Genomic DNA, 16,928 nt, shown 5'->3' on the forward strand with positions numbered 1-16,928 from the left:
TCGTTGTGAAATAAAGCCCTCTGCTGGTAGCAAGCTTCTTCCTCATTGCAGGTCTTGAGAATGTGAATTAGGAACCCCAGTCTCTCATCTACCAATCCCCAGCATTCATTGGTGGGAGGGGATTTAATTTACAGGCTCCACGTACTAAGTGCACAATGAAAAGCCATCAGAAAATGGGCCTTTAACCTGGTGTCATGGCACACATGTGTATAATCCCAGCACTCTAGAGGCTGGGGCAGGAGGAATCCGTGTTTGAGACCAGCCCAAGCCACATAATGAAACCTTGTCTCAAAATAAAAATAAATAAATAAATAAATAAATAAATAAATAAATAAATAAATAAAATGAGAGACAGCTAGAGAAAGATTTTCTTTAAAATTGTTAACCCAGTTTTCTTAAATTACAGATTATAGCTTTGACTCCTCTGAGATAGCATTAACCTCTCCTTGAGACTGAGAGAAAACCTCCTGACCAAGCCACATATGCAGGACTCCTGGGAACCCATGGTAGCAACCAGGACTGATCCAGCTCTAGTGGATAAAAGAACAGAGTGCCCTTTGGAGCTGGGGCCTGAGTCTCAGGTACCAACACACATAGAGGTCTGGATAGAGGAACAGTTCCAAGCATTAAACACTCCAGCTACAGTTCCATGGAGTATCCAGGAGACTATACTCCTGCTAGCCAGGTCAGGGGTCAGCGTCATCAGCAAGCAGGCAAAAGATCGCGGTCCAGCATCACTTGGCCCAGCAGCCCACTGCGGAAGGTCCGGAGGAAGTCCCGGGCTGCCATGGCGTAATCAGGCTGGATAACATTGACATCACCTGAGGACAGAGGGTCTGATGAGAAAGGGACCTCGAAGGACAGCCCAGCTCTAAGGGACCACTAGGGGCACCATCAGTGAAACCTGAGGGACAGGGCATGTTCAGAAAGAACACAGGCAGCACATCCACCCAGCACTGTCCAGAGCTAGGACCACCCTCTGAAGCCTGTACTACAAAGTCCTTCCTCCTAAAATTTCCATAGTTCCCATTCCCATGCTCTAATGCTAGGACAGCTGCCCACGGGTTCCCTCTGTGTCTCCCTCCTGTCCTCCAGAGAGGGCCGAGAGTCCCAGCAGGGGACGACGGAGTAAGGGCCCCATGCCATCTGGTGCAGCCTCACTCACCTGTGCCCGTGAGTACCTTCACTTTCCGAGTCTTCCTCAGCTTCACAGCCACATTCTTCAGCACCCACTCTATGTGGTCACTGGCACTGGCCAGGCCATAGTGCTGCACATACCTGCAAGCCCACAGCTCAGGTCAGACTTCTGTGAGGCGCCAAGCCTGAGGAGGGTCCTCACTCACCCACACCTCAGAGGAGCCAGCTCCTGGACTCCTGTGAGGACCAGACTGCTTCCAGGAAACTTAGGACTCCAGAACAAGGCTCAGAAATTCTTACAAAGTAAAGACTTATCACCCAACAAGGTAAAATTCAAATGTCTGGCACCCAGTCAAAAGTGACTAGGCCTTTGAAGTAGGACCGACCAAAACTGAGAAGAACAGTTGGTCAACTTCAGCTGACCCATCAGTGACCAGATGTTCAATGGTGAGTGCAATCGCAAGTCAGTTGTTATAACTGCATACTGCACAGTCACAAAGCTGGGACAAAGCCCATGTGAAAAGGGTCTGAAGTGAACTTCTCTAGGGGAAATCACTGAAGAACAATGGAATAGAGAGACAGATAGACACCAATCCAGAGAAGATGGTTGACTGGACACTACAAATGCAGAACAGAAATAAAGTATCTTGAGCAGTGCATAGGGGCCTGGCCACTAGTGAATCAGGCACCTGCATGGGACAGAGGTGAGAGGTCACAGACAACCCACACCACCACAGAGGTGAGAGGTCACAGCCACCCACACCACCACAGAGGTGAGAGGTCACAGACAATCCACACCACCACAGAGGTGAGAGGTCATAGCCACCCACACCACTACAAAGGTAAGAGGTCACAGCCACCCACCACCACAGAGGTGAGAGGTCACAGACAACCCACACCACCACAGAGGTGAGAGGTCACAGACAACCCACACCACCACAGAGGTGAGAGGTCACAGCCACCCACACCACTACAGAGGTGAGAGGTCATAGCCACCCACACCACTACAGAGGTAAGAGGTCACAGCCACCCATACCACCACAGAAGTGAGAGGTCACAGCTGACCTCTGTGCACTATGGCACAGGTAAAATTCGGTCATTTGGAAATTCGGGGCTGACCTACACCACAGTAAATATTAAGGAAAATCTCATGTTCAGAAAACACAACAAGCAGAAACTTCATTGGGTCTCCACAAAGACAGCCAACAACATGTATGTAACATGCTAGCTCAGTATGGAAGGCCCTCTCTTCTTATAATGATAACTGTCTACATAGCAGGAGATAACAGCAGTGTCTCTGGGGTTCATAGAACATGCCAAGGCAGCATATGATGATGGTGGTGCACAGGGTAGGGTGAGGGAAATGGGACCTGGCTCCTACAGGATGATAACTGAGATGCTCTGGGAACCCTGTTCACAAAATGTCACAGGTAACAGACCAAAAAGGACTCCACAGTGGTAGTGTCCTAACAACGTCCTCAGAGTATAGAAAACTGGAGTTGCAAATGTCAACAGGAGGTCGGCAGATCTAGTCATGGCTGAAAGTTTAAATGTTCTTCCTAATGATTCACAGCACAGATGGGCAGGTCACCAGCAACACAGAAATGAGGAAAAGCCCGTAAAGACCAAACAGAAACTGTGAAGTTGTAGCTGGGCATGGTGAACACGGGTAGTCATTTCTAGGACTCTGAAGGCTGAGGCAGGAGGAGCACGAGTTTGAGAACAGCCTGGGTTACATGGTGAGACTGTCTCAAGGGAACTAAAGTCCGGGAGCACAGTTCAAGAAATGTGCTTGCTCCACATGTGAAAGATGCCAGGGAGGGGAGGAGGGAGGAAATCAAGCCAGGTGTGGTGAGGCCTGTTGTGACCCCAGCACTAAGGCAGCAGAGGCAAGAGAGCAGGTCTTGGCAAAATAAAAGTTCAAAATAAAGAAAACAGAGAACACCAACTAAGCTGATCCTTTCAGGAAATAAAAGCAAAATGCTTCCAGCCAGACTGACCTCCTCACCCTGGGAAGACATCTTTGAAACACCCCAGCTAACATCCTACCCAAGAGTACGAGTCTCTTCTGCCTGATACAGAAACAAGACAAACCCCTGTCTTCATCACGCCACTCACCACCAAGCTGGAGATTCTGCTACAACAATAAGAAAGGCAAGAAAAGCCGGGCAGTGGTGGCGCACGCCTTTAATCCCAGCACTCGGGAGGCAGAGCCAGGCGGATCTCTGTGAGTTCGAGGCCAGCCTGGGCTACCAAGTGAGTTCCAGGAAAGGTGCAAAGCTACACAGAGAAACCCTGTCTCGAAAAACCAAAAAAAAAAAAAAAAGAAAGGCAAGAAAAAGAAAGGAAAGGCATCCGAATCTTCAAAGAAAAATTTAAGAAATCCTATTTGTAAATAACATGATTATCTAGGTAAAAAAAAAAATCAAATGAATTCTAGGATTCAACAGCAATATTCAAAATTCAACAATTTTCATAAACTATCAATATCAATTACAATATTAAAATTAATAACGCTATATATGATAGCATGAAAGCATTAAACGTATGAAAGATGTAAATGATCTGTTTGCTGAAAACTAAAAATGAACTAAATAGATGGAGGGAGACACTGTCTTCATGCGATGCAGCACTCAATAGTGTTATGATATTGTCAAGTTTCTCCAAACTGACCTATAAATTTAATGGAATTGGCCTTCCCAAGGAAAGCAGTGTTGAGTTTTGGTTTGGTTTAGGTTTTTTGGGTAGTGCTAAGGATTGAACCTATGTCCTTGTAACTACCAGGCAAGGTTTTGTTTGTTTGTTTGTTTGTTTTAACCTATAAGCACTTCACCTCTAAAAATAGGTCTTTGTAGAAGCTGATAAATTTGTAAAGTTCATATGTGAACACGGAGGAAATAAAACAGACAACCGCTTCAAAGAAGAGCGAGGCTGAGGAACACCAAAGGTACCATCACCAAGACAGAACAGGACAAAAGAGTCCACAGACGGACAGACAGACAACACGGATTCCCAGCAAAGGCAGAAGGACAGTTAGTGGGGAAAAGTCTTCAACACATGTTTCTGGACAATCGGTCATCCATGTGCAAAATAAGAACTTCGTAGTTGTGCTATACACAAAGCACATATTAATACATATCAGAAGAGGGTTATATACCTAAGTGTAAAACCCAAGCTGTCGCTCTTCAAGAAGAAAGCAAACTTCTATGACTTCAGGTTAGGCATATTTCTAGATATGAAGCACCACCATTATAAAGCATCTAGTTACTAAATCAGACTTCCAAAATTACTCCCTAAAACACAGTGATAACAAGAAAAGATAAGGCCTAGACTTATCCCTCAGAATAAGTAAAGAAGTGTAACTTAAAAATAAGAAAATGGACTGGGAGGTAGCTCAGCAGTAGAGCATGTGCCCGCTGTATTCAATCCCAGGTTCAATCCCCAGCATAAAAAGAAAAAAGAAAAGAAAGAAAGAGGATGAACATGGTGCTTCATGCCTTTAATCTCAGCATGCAGCAGGCAAAGGCAAACAGATCTTTGTGTGTTTCAGGGCAACCTGGTACATGTTGTCAGTTCTAGGGCAGCCAGGGCTCTGTAGAGAGACCCTGTTTTAAAAAACAAAAACAAAAAGGGAGGGCAGGTCTGGAACAATAGCTGAGTGGTTATGAGCACTTATTGCTCTTCCAGAGGACCTGTGTTCAATTCCCAGTGTCCACATGATGGTTCCCAACCATCAGTAATACCAGGGGAGTGGACATCCTTTTCTGGCTTCCATGGGCACCAGTCACGCAATGGTGCACAGACATATGTATATGTGTGTGTGTGTGTGTGTGTGTGTGTGTGTGTGTGTGTGTGTGTGTATGCAGGCAAAACACCCATACACCTAAAATAAAATACAAAATTTTTAAATGAGAAAAAGATTTCAACAGAAATTTTCCCAGAGAAGACACATCGATGGCCAACGAACACAGGAAAAGATGTTCAGGATCACCTAGTAGGAAGGTACAGCAAACACTGCAACCTGTGAGACTAAAATTAAAACTGGCCAGTGCTGAGAGATGGCTCAGTGGCTAAGGAGCACTTATTGTCCTTGCAGAGGACCTGGGTTAGCTTCCCAGCACCCACATGACTGTTCACAACTATCTATAATGCCAGTTCTAGGAAACATGATGGCTTCCTCCACAGGGACTGCGTGCATGCGGTACACAGACATGCATGTGGTGCACAGACATGCATGCAGGCAAAATCCATAAACATTAAATAAAATAATGAAATCTTAAAATAATAAAATAAAAGGCTAGCCACAAGTGTAAAGAGGATTCAGAAAAGCCTGGGCCCCCATTCTCTGATAGGTGGTGCATGGCACAGTGCAGCTGCTCTGGAAACCAGTGCCGCAGTTCTGCAGGAAGCCAAAGCTCACCTCTACAAAGTGGCCAAGACATTCTCCTGCATTCTACCCAGGAGAAGTAGATACTCACATCCCATAAAGACTGTACATGAATGTTTCCAGAAGCTTTGACTGTGACAGCCAAGAACGGCACACACTCCATGTCCAGCAGAGTGAACAGATAAACCAAGAGCAGGATGTCTGGGTGATATACAAGGAGCTCAGCCACCAAAAGGAACGGAGAGCATGGATAACTCAGAACAATCATGCTCAGTAGAGGAAGTCGGGAGAGAGAGGATGTATCCTGTACAATTTCATCGACAGAATGTTCATCTAATTCTCCCCACCCACAAGAAATTCAGGAAGAGACAAAGTGGACCAAGGTCTTACTATGTGGCCCAGACTGGTCTCAAACTCATGACCCTATCTCAGCCTCACAAGTACTGGGATTTGGGACATGAACCACCACAGCCAGCAGAATGTCCACTATCTTGTCTGACAATATGACATGGTCATATGTCAAAACTTACCAAATCACACACTTGTAATTATGTAAGATTATATAACACTTTAATGACTTATTTCTAAATCATAGATAGGATAAGTGAGCAGGGGGTTGCAACCCCCACACCCACTGCCACTCACCCAAATAGCCCATGCCTGTTGAGGGTATAAAGGAGGTAATCAGCCATGGTCTCTTCCCCAACAAGGTGGTCCAACACAGTTCCTGAAAGACAAGCAGCTAAGGCAAGCCCATGGAACAGTGGACATCTGTGCCCCACCAAGCCCAAATGCCTCCCAGTTGAAGGCAGAAGACCTCAAGCGACTAAGGAATGTCCCGGCAGGATGGCTCATAATTGTGGCCTTCTTCCTATATGGTATTCGACTTGGTTGCCAAGCATGACCTCTCCGTCCATCCCCATTACAGAACAGAATGGTAGCCAGCACATGCATGCTGTGACCTAGTCTGCCTCTCGAAACTGTGAAAAGCATCTGGTAGCAGGAAAGGTGGAGAAAGTAACAATTCCACCTGCCTAGGGGACAGTCCAAGTCAGCAGTGAGGCAGAGGGACACCGATCCCTCACTTGGGCTTACCACACAGGGCCAGCTTCAGGCCTGTCTCCACACTTTCAATCCGAGGAGCCAGCACCCCAGGAGTATCCAGCAAGAATATCAGTGGTCGCTCACATACCTGTGCAGCAGAAGGTGGATCAAGGTAGGCAGCCTCTGCCCAACAACCAAGTCGCTGCCAGAGACTCTGAGGCAGGCCTCGGATAAACCCACCACGTAAGTTGTCTTTTGCACTGAGGTTTAGAGTCCCCATTGGGTATAATTTCTGCCTAATTTGAAGGACATACAAAAGTCCAGGGCCCATGAAAAATCACAGGGCGCACGTGAGTGTGGCAAGAAGGCTGTGAGTGAGGTAAGAAGGCGGCCTTCCTGACATTTCCATAAGAACACAGCAGCCCTGGCAGGAACAGGAGAGGAGGGAAAGGCAGGGAGAGCAGGGGCAGCGCCAGTGCTGTACTCGGAGGTGCCAGGCTCAGTGGAGCCAGCAGAGCTCTGGGCTCAGCAACCAAGGGTCTTACCTGGATTCTGGATGTCACAGCTCTGGTGATCCCTGGCTCACCGCCCACTCTGGCAGCTTTTCCTGAAAAGACGGGAGAGAGGCCATCCAATATTCACACAGCCACAGAGCAAGTAATGGAATGTACTTAATTAACATATCCAGCAAGCAGAACGGAAACCAGAGGTCAATAAGCTGTTAAATTATAATCAGTTCCTTACTGAGTCCCAAAGAACACATGGCAAGGGTTTTCAAAAGCTAGGCACAGTGGCCAAGGGCTAACAAATGCCCAGAGCTCACTTCCCAGTGCAGAAAGGTGCCCCCTGCTGCAAAGGTCATACCATACCTGCTCCTCCACCTCAGAGTCTCTCCTAGACTCACCTACTCCACAGCAGGCAGGCCAGCACCACCCTTGATCCCGGCACTGTGGCTGCCTGGCATGGGACCCAGCCCAGGGGACCCCAGAGAGGCTACCTATTCACTGCTAAACACCACAGGAGTCAAAGTGTCCATCACAGATGACCAGAGGAATAGACAGTGGAATAACTTGGACCTACGGAGGAGGGAACTGTTCCAACATGGACAAACCTGAAACATTATAGTAAGTGAGACAAGCCAGTCCCAGCATGCTTTGCTGACACAGGTGGACAGAAATAGGACAGGGCTGACAGGCACTGGGGCACAGAACAAGAGGAGATGTTTGAAGCTTCAGTCTCGGGTAATTTAAGTTTGGTAGTGGGGATGCCTGCACAACCCTATAAACAACTTACTATCCCTAAACAAGAAGATACACACTTTAAAGGAAAATAAACTTAAAAAAATTAGATGATTTTAACAGTTCTCCAATTAATGCCCAAAATATCCGCTTTCTAAAATAAGGTACAACATGATTTCAAACTCTCGGCCTTTGCAGTACAAATGGGTGGTGCTGTTGTTTTGTAGTTTTGTTTTGGAGACAGGATCTCACTATGTAGCTTTGGTTAGCCTAGAACTTGCTATGTAGACCAGGCTGGCCTTGAATTCACAGAGATCCACCTGCCTCTGTCTCCCAAGTGCTGGGATTAAAGGCGTGCATCACCACACCCAGCTATAAACGATTTTTATTGTAATCCGGGCTGTCGTGGAACTCTCTCTGTAGATCAGGCTGACCTCAAACTCAGATCCACCTGCCTCGCCTTTGCTTCCCAAGTGCTTGGATTAAAGGCATGTACCAACACATCTCGATTTGTAAATTTTTTAAATAAACACTGTACTGTTGGTGTGAAAAATGAAGCCAATATAAATTTATCCCAAAGTCTAAAATGCATAAAAGCCAATAGCACGTGAAAATGTGGTAAGCTGGGCTGGAGAGATGGCTCAGTGGTTAAGAACATAGGCTGCTCTTCCAGAGGTCCTGAGTTCAATTCCCAGCAACCACGTGGTGGCTCACAACCATCTGTAATGATGTCTGGTGCCCTCTTCTGGCCTGCAGGCAGACATGCAGACAGAACATTGTATGCATAATAAATAAATAAATCTAAAAAAAAAAAGTGTGGTAAGTATACACTGTGTAATCAATGGCTATTCACCATACAGACCTCCTTCAGACCATTAACTGTCCTTTTAGCAAACAGAACAGGACAGGACATGAGCTATGGAAGGAATGCCTCAGAGCAACATATGGCTGGCCACGCTCTCCTACACTGCCTTTTAGGAGTGGAAGTCAGTACACCAGTGACTGCCTACCTGTCCTGAGGTGCTGCCGTCTCAGGGAGTTGATGAGGGAGGATTTGCCTACGTTGGGGACACCAACCACCATGATGCAGTACTCCAGATTCTGTGGAGGCAGAAGAACTTCAACATCATCCCACCCAGGCTGTGAACCCACAGCCCAGGGGAAGGGGACATCAACACAGAGGCCCTGTGCTGACCAACAGGGTTGGCCCAGCTTTTCCCATTAAAGGAAAGCAAGAACAAAGCCTGTGTCCTGGCTGGGACACAGCCCAGTCCTCTGTATTGAAGAAGGCTTGGAATGGACAAGCAGGAAGGGACTGGGTAACTCCACATACCCACCCCCAGCTCTACATCCAACCAACCTCTGCTCGATGGTAGCGGTAACTGCACTTGATCAGTTCCGTGACTTTCGGGATGATCTGCAACAAACAAGCCACATCTTCTGGTCACACACCCCTCACTGACCCACTTCCAAACAACAGGATCAGGGACTCTGTCTTTATACTTAGCCTTTGATTAGGAGGGCAAAGATCTCATACACACCTCCCTTGGGAGCAGAAACAAAAACTTGGACATCCAACTGTCCACCTGAGCCACAGTTAACTGGATTTACCCACGTACTCCCAACTCAACCCAACCCAACTGACCACACACACCATGAAACAGTAGGGTGGCTACCTCAGAGGTCTTCTACAGCAACTGTAACCACCTACTACACACATCAACTCATGGAGTTCCATCAAAACAACTGGGAAAATAAGTTACTGGGTTCTGCAAGAGGCTCTTATTACTTAGAATCCCAGAATACTCCCTCAAAACCACACAGCAGACAGGTGGCCCAGGAGATCCTGCACTCCTGGGCAGCTAAAGACAATTCCAGGATTTTATCCCACTTATTTATCAACAACATTGTAGAGAGGCTCACCTGCTTGATGTTTTCATCCTTTATACAGTTCGTAAAAATGACATTTTTCAGGCCTTTTCCTTCTAAGTGATGGACAATTTTCTGAAAGAGAATTTTAGTTTCTATTTTAAACACTAAATTAAAATATGAATGGTATGCCAGGCATGGTAGTACATGCCTTTAAACTCAATACTACACAAAGACCCTGTCTAAAATAAAATAAAATTTTTAAGTGTGTGTGTGTGTATGTATGCAGGCAGGTATGTAGGTATGTGTGTATGTTTGTGTGTACATATCAGCACTGGCTACTCTTCCAGAGTTTGATTCCTAGCACCCACATGGCAACTGACAATAGCCTATAACTCCAGTCCCAGGGGATTCAATGTCGCCTTCTGGCTTCCATAGGCACTGTATAAGTGTGGTGTGTAGACATATGTGCAGGCAAAACACCCATACACATAAAATTTAAAAAAGGGTTAAACAAGCAAACAACAGAAAAATGCGCTCGGGGGCTCTCTCTCTCTCTCTCTCTCTCTCTCTCTCTCTCTCTCTCTCTCTCACACACACACACACACACACACACACACACACACACACAGTGTGATACTAAAACTCAAGAATCTGAACTTGGGGACAGGGAGACAGTTCAGCTGGAAAGGTACTGGATGCCAAGCCTAACAATCTGAGTTCAGTCCCGGGGAACTATACAATAGAAGGAAAGGGCCGACACCCCCAAGATGTCCTCTGACCTCCAAATGTATGGAACATACACACCCCCACACACAGAGTAAATAAGTAATAAACGTAAAAAATATGCTTTTAAAAAAGTAATATGGTTGACCCTGGTGTTACTTTCCTTTACTCTCAGCACTCAGAAGGCTGACAGAGGTGGATCTCTGTGAGTCTGAGGCTACCCTTAGCTCAACACAGCAAGTTCCAGACCAGCAAGGACTACAGTGAGTGAGTGAGAGTCTGTCTCAAAAATAAATAAAAAATTAAGTAAGAATCTAAGCTTGAATGGACACTACAGGCGGACTCGTCTGCTCAGAGTCAACTTGAACTCTGGATTGGATGCAGACACAGTGAAGAGCCTCTGAGGACAAGGGGTCTAAAGAGCCCCTTGGAGAGCAAGGGGGAAGAGCCCTAGGGCAGACATAGCTGTGCTGCCTGTGTACCTCAAGCTCTGCCAGAGTGAAGATGAGGAGACGCAGCCTGCTCGCAGGGACTTCCAAGCTTCTGGAGATAAAATGGGACTGAACCAAGTCACTCTGAAGCCTCAGCACTGAGCTCCCGGGTGCTGGCTTCTCTGAGGAACGCCATCACTTTCGTGTGCCCTGTCATATGAGACTCCCTTTGGGGGAGGAGGGAAAGCTGAGGCAGGCGTTCACTACGTAGCCTTGGCTGGCCTGGAATTCACCAGGTAGACCAAGCTGTTCTGGAGCTCATAGAGATCTGCCTGCCTCTGCCTCCCACATTTTGGGATAAAAGGTGTGTACCACCACACCAAGCATGAGACTTCATTTTAAACTGAAATAGTATTGAACCCAGTCTGATTACAGGGAATAAGTAGTACCATAAGCCCAAAATAAACTAAAGTTGACATAAAGTCATTAGACTTAACATTCAGTGTAACCAGTATACATACTTTATTTATATCCGTATCTATCAATACATGTTGAAAATCAATATTGTGTTTGGTCATTATTGGCCACAAAATGTAGTCAATGCTTAAATAAACGAACAGTAATTCATTGGTGCAGTCAGTTTTTGTTACATCCAGTTATTTGTTACTATACTACACATCATTAATACGATACCATTAAGACACTTGCCTTGGGGGCTGGAAGGACGGTGGAAAGGTTAAAGGCCCTTGATGCTCTTGCAAGTTTGGTTCCCAGCACCCACACAACTCTCAATTCCAATTCCCGGGGATCCAACACCCTCTGTTGACCCCTGTGAGCACCAGGCACACACGTGTTGCACAAACACACACATACACAGGCAAAACACTCATACACATAAAATAAAATAAATCTTTGAGGGGAGAAAAGTTACTAGTCAAGACAGAGACACAATGATCTCTGGTCTCCGTGAAGATTCACTCAGGTGTCCCTCTGGTATAGGCCATGGGGGTGGAGCCCAAGGTCCTTCAGAAGCTGGGCACTTCTCTCACCTCCCGTGCCTGCCCAGTAGAGGGCAGTGTCCATCAGTCTGTGGCTAGCCTTTGAAGTGGAGAAGCAATCTCTAACAGATCAAGTCTCAACTAATAACAACCGGAAGGCCCTTGAAGATAAACAACCAAACGGGGCAAGCCCAGAAGCTTGCACAGCAAGTGGAGCTCGGGACCAGTTCCCTAGACTTCGCGGCAGGTGCTGCTACTGGACATCCACCGCCTTGGCTATCCTTCTGACCTTCCATGCAAGTTCTGTTGTTCTTCAGTAAAGGAAAAGTTTCTGCATCACTAACAGCTTTTTAAAAACTGGCTTGAATTCAAGACCCTGATATTCCTCTTTCCAAAGAATCTGACAACATAGCCATAAAAGTAGAGTCAAGACTTCAAATAACATTTCCTGCCATCACTTTCTACTTCTAGGCCACATAGAAAATATACTGCCCTGGGACCCAATTCTGCCTGGCTTTAGAGCAATGGTTCTCAACCTGTGAGTCACAACCCCTTCCAAGGCTGAACAACCCTTTCACAGGGGTCACCTAAGATCATCAGAAAACACAGATATTTACATTACAATTCATAACAGTAGCAAAATTACAGTTATGAAGTAGCAACAAAATAATTTTATGGTTGGGGGTTACCACAACATGAGGAACTGTATTAAAGGGTCACAGCATCAGGAAGGTTGAGAAGCACAGCTCTGGAGAGACTGTCAGGTACTTTGGGCTTTTCATATCCCAGTCCCACACTTAGCCCTTCCAATTTCTGGATCACAGGGTGTGCAGAAAGCAACTAGCAGCAGAAAACCTGGGGTCAGGCTGGATACATAGCCAGCTGGGGGCACTGCAGCCACCACAAGGGAACTTGGGCTACACCAAAGATGACCAGGGCTACAGGCCTTAGCCTTGTGAATCTCCCAAATAGTTAAGCTAAATAAATGTAATCAGTCCCTTTGCTTTGGTGGTCACATGTGGCCAAAGGCTACCACATGGGACACAATAGACAGAGTATCCACCAGAAAGACTCAGGGTGCAAAGTGGCTACGGTGGTCACCAGGGCTCCCACTCACACCAAACCACTCCCCACATGAGGTATGTCCATCTTGGCATTTGGGCCATAAGTTCATGTTTGAGGGAAACAGCTGTTGCTGAGAAGCCAGGCCAGAAACCTCCTGCAAAGCCAGGAGCTGTTTTAAGTATAGCCTACCCAGAGACACACCAGAACTCCCGTGTCAGTGGCTCTGTCACACTGCTGCTGGCATCTGGGAGATGGCACTCACCTGCTGCTCTGTAAGATCCGCCAAGTCCATTTTGTTAAGGACAAGCAAATGAGGCTTCAGACCAAGTAGCTCTTGGAACAGAGGGTTTCGACCTGAAAGTGGGATGTGCTGCTGTTAAGGCAAAATCCCTACCGAGCTTCCCCAGTCGTCATTCAGCCAGGAGCCAAAACCAAAGAAGCCCCATCTCAGAGCAAGTACAACCATACAACCCATCTTCCTGCCCCTAGACTTGGGAGGCCAACCCTGATGTTGCCCTTGTGGCCCAAACAGATGGTGGGAAGAATAAAAGCAAGGTTCTAAGAAAAGCCACTGTTGGGGGCTAGAGAAATGGCTCTGTGGTTAAGAACATAGGCTGCTCTTCCAGAGGTCCTGAGTTCAGTTCCCAGCAACCACATGGTGGCTCACAACCATCTATAATGAGATCTGGTGCCCTCTTCTGGCCTGCAGGCATACATGCAGGCAAAACGCTGTATACATAATAAATAAATAAATAAATAAATAAATAAATAAATAAATTGAAAAAAAAAGAAAAGCCACTGTTTAGATGCCAAGGAATTTAAATTTAAAATAAAATGACCTAAACACTTAAGAAAATGTGATTCCAGTGAAATCCTAACTGAATTACCTTGAACACCACCCATTCATAAACCCAAGTCTCCAGGCTCCTCTCCTAAAATGCTACAGAAACCACTGTGCAGCACAGACTTGCTGCCACCTCCTAGATACAGCTGAATGTTCCAGAGACTAAAGGGAGAACAGTCTTCTCATTATCTATGCTGAAAAATAACCATGTTTTACTTTTTTAATAATCAAACATAGCCAGGAATGGAAGTGCACACCTTTAATCCCAGCAAGCAGATCTATGTGAGTTCCAGGCCATCCTGGTCTACATAGTTAGTCCAGGCCAGTCAAGGCTATAATGCAAGACTCTGTCTCAAAATAATAATAATGATAATAGTAATAATAGTCACATCTGACAGTATGTGATATTAGGTGAATAGATATTTATAGCCTAAAACAAATACACTAGATGTATTATTGCTAAAGTCCCAACTCTGAAAGCTGAAATAGTCTCTCATACTCCATTACTATTTCCAGAGACTCCCACCAGTGGCAGCAGGGCCTCACACCCACCACCAGCTGTTCCAAGGGCCTGGGCCTCTGCCTGGCATCCCCATGCTCTTCTCAGGCTGAGTAAGTAGGATGAGGAAGAACTCACATGCCAATGACTGCATCACAGAAACTAAACACAGCTTAAATGCAACAAAATGGTCCAAGAAGCAAGTGTCAATGGACATGATAATGATGTGCCAATTCTTAAGGACAGGAGAAAAGCCCAGGTTGGCAGGACCATTTAATCTCAGGTTTCATAATTTATTCCTAAAAATATCAAAGTAAATCAGACAGAAGCTGAGACAAATAATGTATCAAACGGGGACTTAAAAATAAAAATACACAGCCTGGACCCCATCCCAGGGATTCTGATTTAAAAGGAGGCCTAGTGATTGATGTAAAAGCCTCCCAGTAATTCTGATGTGTAATTAGAGTCAGAAAGCACCCCTTTAGGTGTCAGTAATTACAAAAGACGCTGTTGGCAGCTGTAGACATATGAATGGACCAGAGGCAGAACAGACTAGATTGCCCAAAAGAGATGGATGAAGAGCAGGAAATCTTCCTGCTGCCTCTACAGCCTAGCAGAAGTGCTCTCCTACTGCATGAAAGGATATCCGAGCATCATGAACCTCGATAACACAATCCACCAGCTTCAGACTGCTCTGCATCTTCTTTAGTCCTGGAAGGTAGAAAATAGCCCACGGGGGCAGATTTTAAATGTTCCTAAGGAAATACATCTGAAAACCCATCAGGGCACACAGAGCTAAAGGAAGCAGCACACTGAGCCTTGGGGTGCCCTAGATGTCTCTGGGCAGAACACTTCACATATAAGGGTCTTGGGTATTGATCTGGAGGCCCTTGATACTTTGCTGACTTAATGACCTCAACACATAAAAAACATAGAGGCTCCGCCCCACAACAGTCACCCGCCTGGTCACACTCCTGGCGCCTTCCTGCCACACTACCAGCTCGCATGGCAGCGGTAGCAAGACCACAGCAACCAGCAGCCCAGGGACGCACTATGCCAGGTGTCTGTCTGGGGCCAGGTTGTGACCTCTAAACTCAGACATTACTCAGGTGTAACGGCTTGCATGTGCCTCAGCAGACCACTCAGTGCGATTCAAATTATCAAACACAGAACAACTCTCCAACCCGAGGCCAGGAAGGCGACCAAAGAGGCCTCCAGAGCCAGCGTCCTGGCCGCCCGCGCCTCCCGCTGGCCTCACCCTTGGCCATGTGGCCGGGGAACCAGCGTGCTACGTCGTGACCTTGCAGAGGGAAACACTCGCGCCAGGCGGCCCGGACGGCACCCCATGCCTGCGGCCACAACCTCATAGTGCTGGTAGCGATGGTGTCGGAAGCGCTCCCTGACGGACCGACACCGCGAAAACCTGAATCAGCTCTCAGAGTTCCGGAGCGCTAGAGTTCCGTGCGCGACTACGCATGCGCTTGAATCGGATCTCGTAGGGTGGGCGGGACCCGTGTGTCTAGGTAGTCCCGTGCTGTCCTATTCTCTGGATTCCTGAGGTTACGTGAGGTTCTTTTGACTAATTTGAAGTTTTTTTTTTTAATTAGGAGACATTATTGCGTTTTTGTAATATTTGTTTTTTACATCGGATGTGGTGGCGCACACCTTTTATTCCAGCACGGGAGAGGCAAAGGCAGGCAAGTGGCTCTCTGCGTTTGAGACCAGCCTGGTCTACATAGTGGATCCCAGGTCAGCCAGAGATACGTGGTGAGACCGGAAAAACAACAGCAACAAGACTTAATTTTGTTTATATTTATTTGAAGTGTCCGTGTATGCCACACGTATTCAGGTACCCCTAGAGGCCAGAGGACAGTGGATCCTCGGGACCTGGAATTGCAGGTGGTTTTGAGTCGTTTGGGTACTGGGAATGGAACTTGAGTCCTCTGTAATAGCAGCAAGCATTTTTAACCTCCAAGCCGTCTCTCCAGTCCCAATCTGGAGATTTTTCACTACATTCAAATATTTCAGGTTTGAGGATATAGGATTGACAGCTTGCCTAGCATGCCCCAAATTCTAGGTTTTTATAGAGAAGCCAGGATTGGGGCTGCTGGCAGTAGGGAAGGGGTTCCTCCACAGTAGGAAGTTGGCCTGACAAGCCTAGGAATTTAAACTTTAAAATCTGGGCACATTTTTTTATTTTTTTCCTTTTAAGGCCATATCTCACTTTGTAGCCTGCTCTACAAAAACTAAAAAAAAACCTTTAAATTAGAAGTCTCCGCCAGGTATGATAGACACACCAGTAATCCTAGCACATGAGAGCTGGAAGCCAGGAGGTCAGATGTTCAAGGTCAGCCTGGACTACATGAGACCCTGTCTAAAAAAATAAAGTCCTATTTTTTTCCCTCATATAAATCAATGTAATGAAATTTAGTTGTCCCCTACCAGTTCTTGGGCCTTTCTTAGAACTTTCACGTGTTTCACTATATATATATGTAATGCCTTCATTTTCTTTTCAAGTGTGACACATTTTAATGTAACTGTTCCAAGTATTGACTACAATCCCATTAATACAGTGAAACTGAAGTGTTCTTTATCGATGCAAGACCAAATATAAACGTAACTGCTCCTAGAACAGGCCTGTGATACCAGCTAATGATTGAGGGTGCTACCTTAAAAGAGCCCTATCTCAA

At 46.2% G+C, this 16,928-nt stretch overlaps 1 protein-coding gene across 2 annotated transcripts; it reads right to left on the reverse strand.

Annotated features, from left to right (window-relative positions):
* Positions 1-366: 366 nt before the first annotated feature.
* Mtg1 (mitochondrial ribosome associated GTPase 1) lies at positions 367-15,685 on the reverse strand. 2 transcript variants are annotated; one of them, XM_059264836.1, is made up of 11 exons: positions 15,497-15,685; positions 14,883-14,949; positions 13,158-13,260; positions 9,730-9,810; positions 9,167-9,223; positions 8,817-8,907; positions 7,114-7,175; positions 6,620-6,716; positions 6,170-6,251; positions 1,166-1,278; positions 367-821 (listed from the first exon to the last, which is right to left on the reverse strand). In XM_059264836.1, exons 1-11 carry the CDS (start codon positions 15,603-15,605, stop codon positions 703-705), a joined length of 981 nt encoding a protein of 326 aa, XP_059120819.1. In that variant the 5' UTR covers positions 15,606-15,685; the 3' UTR covers positions 367-702. The 2 variants fall into 2 exon arrangements, with proteins under 2 accessions (XP_059120819.1, XP_059120826.1); XM_059264843.1 differs by lacking the exon at positions 14,883-14,949 and having other exon boundaries at positions 13,158-13,249.
* Positions 15,686-16,928: the final 1,243 nt, after the last annotated feature.

Source organism: Peromyscus eremicus, chromosome 1 (genome assembly GCF_949786415.1).
Source record: "Peromyscus eremicus chromosome 1, PerEre_H2_v1, whole genome shotgun sequence".
NCBI classification, from domain to species: Eukaryota; Metazoa; Chordata; class Mammalia; order Rodentia; family Cricetidae; genus Peromyscus; species Peromyscus eremicus.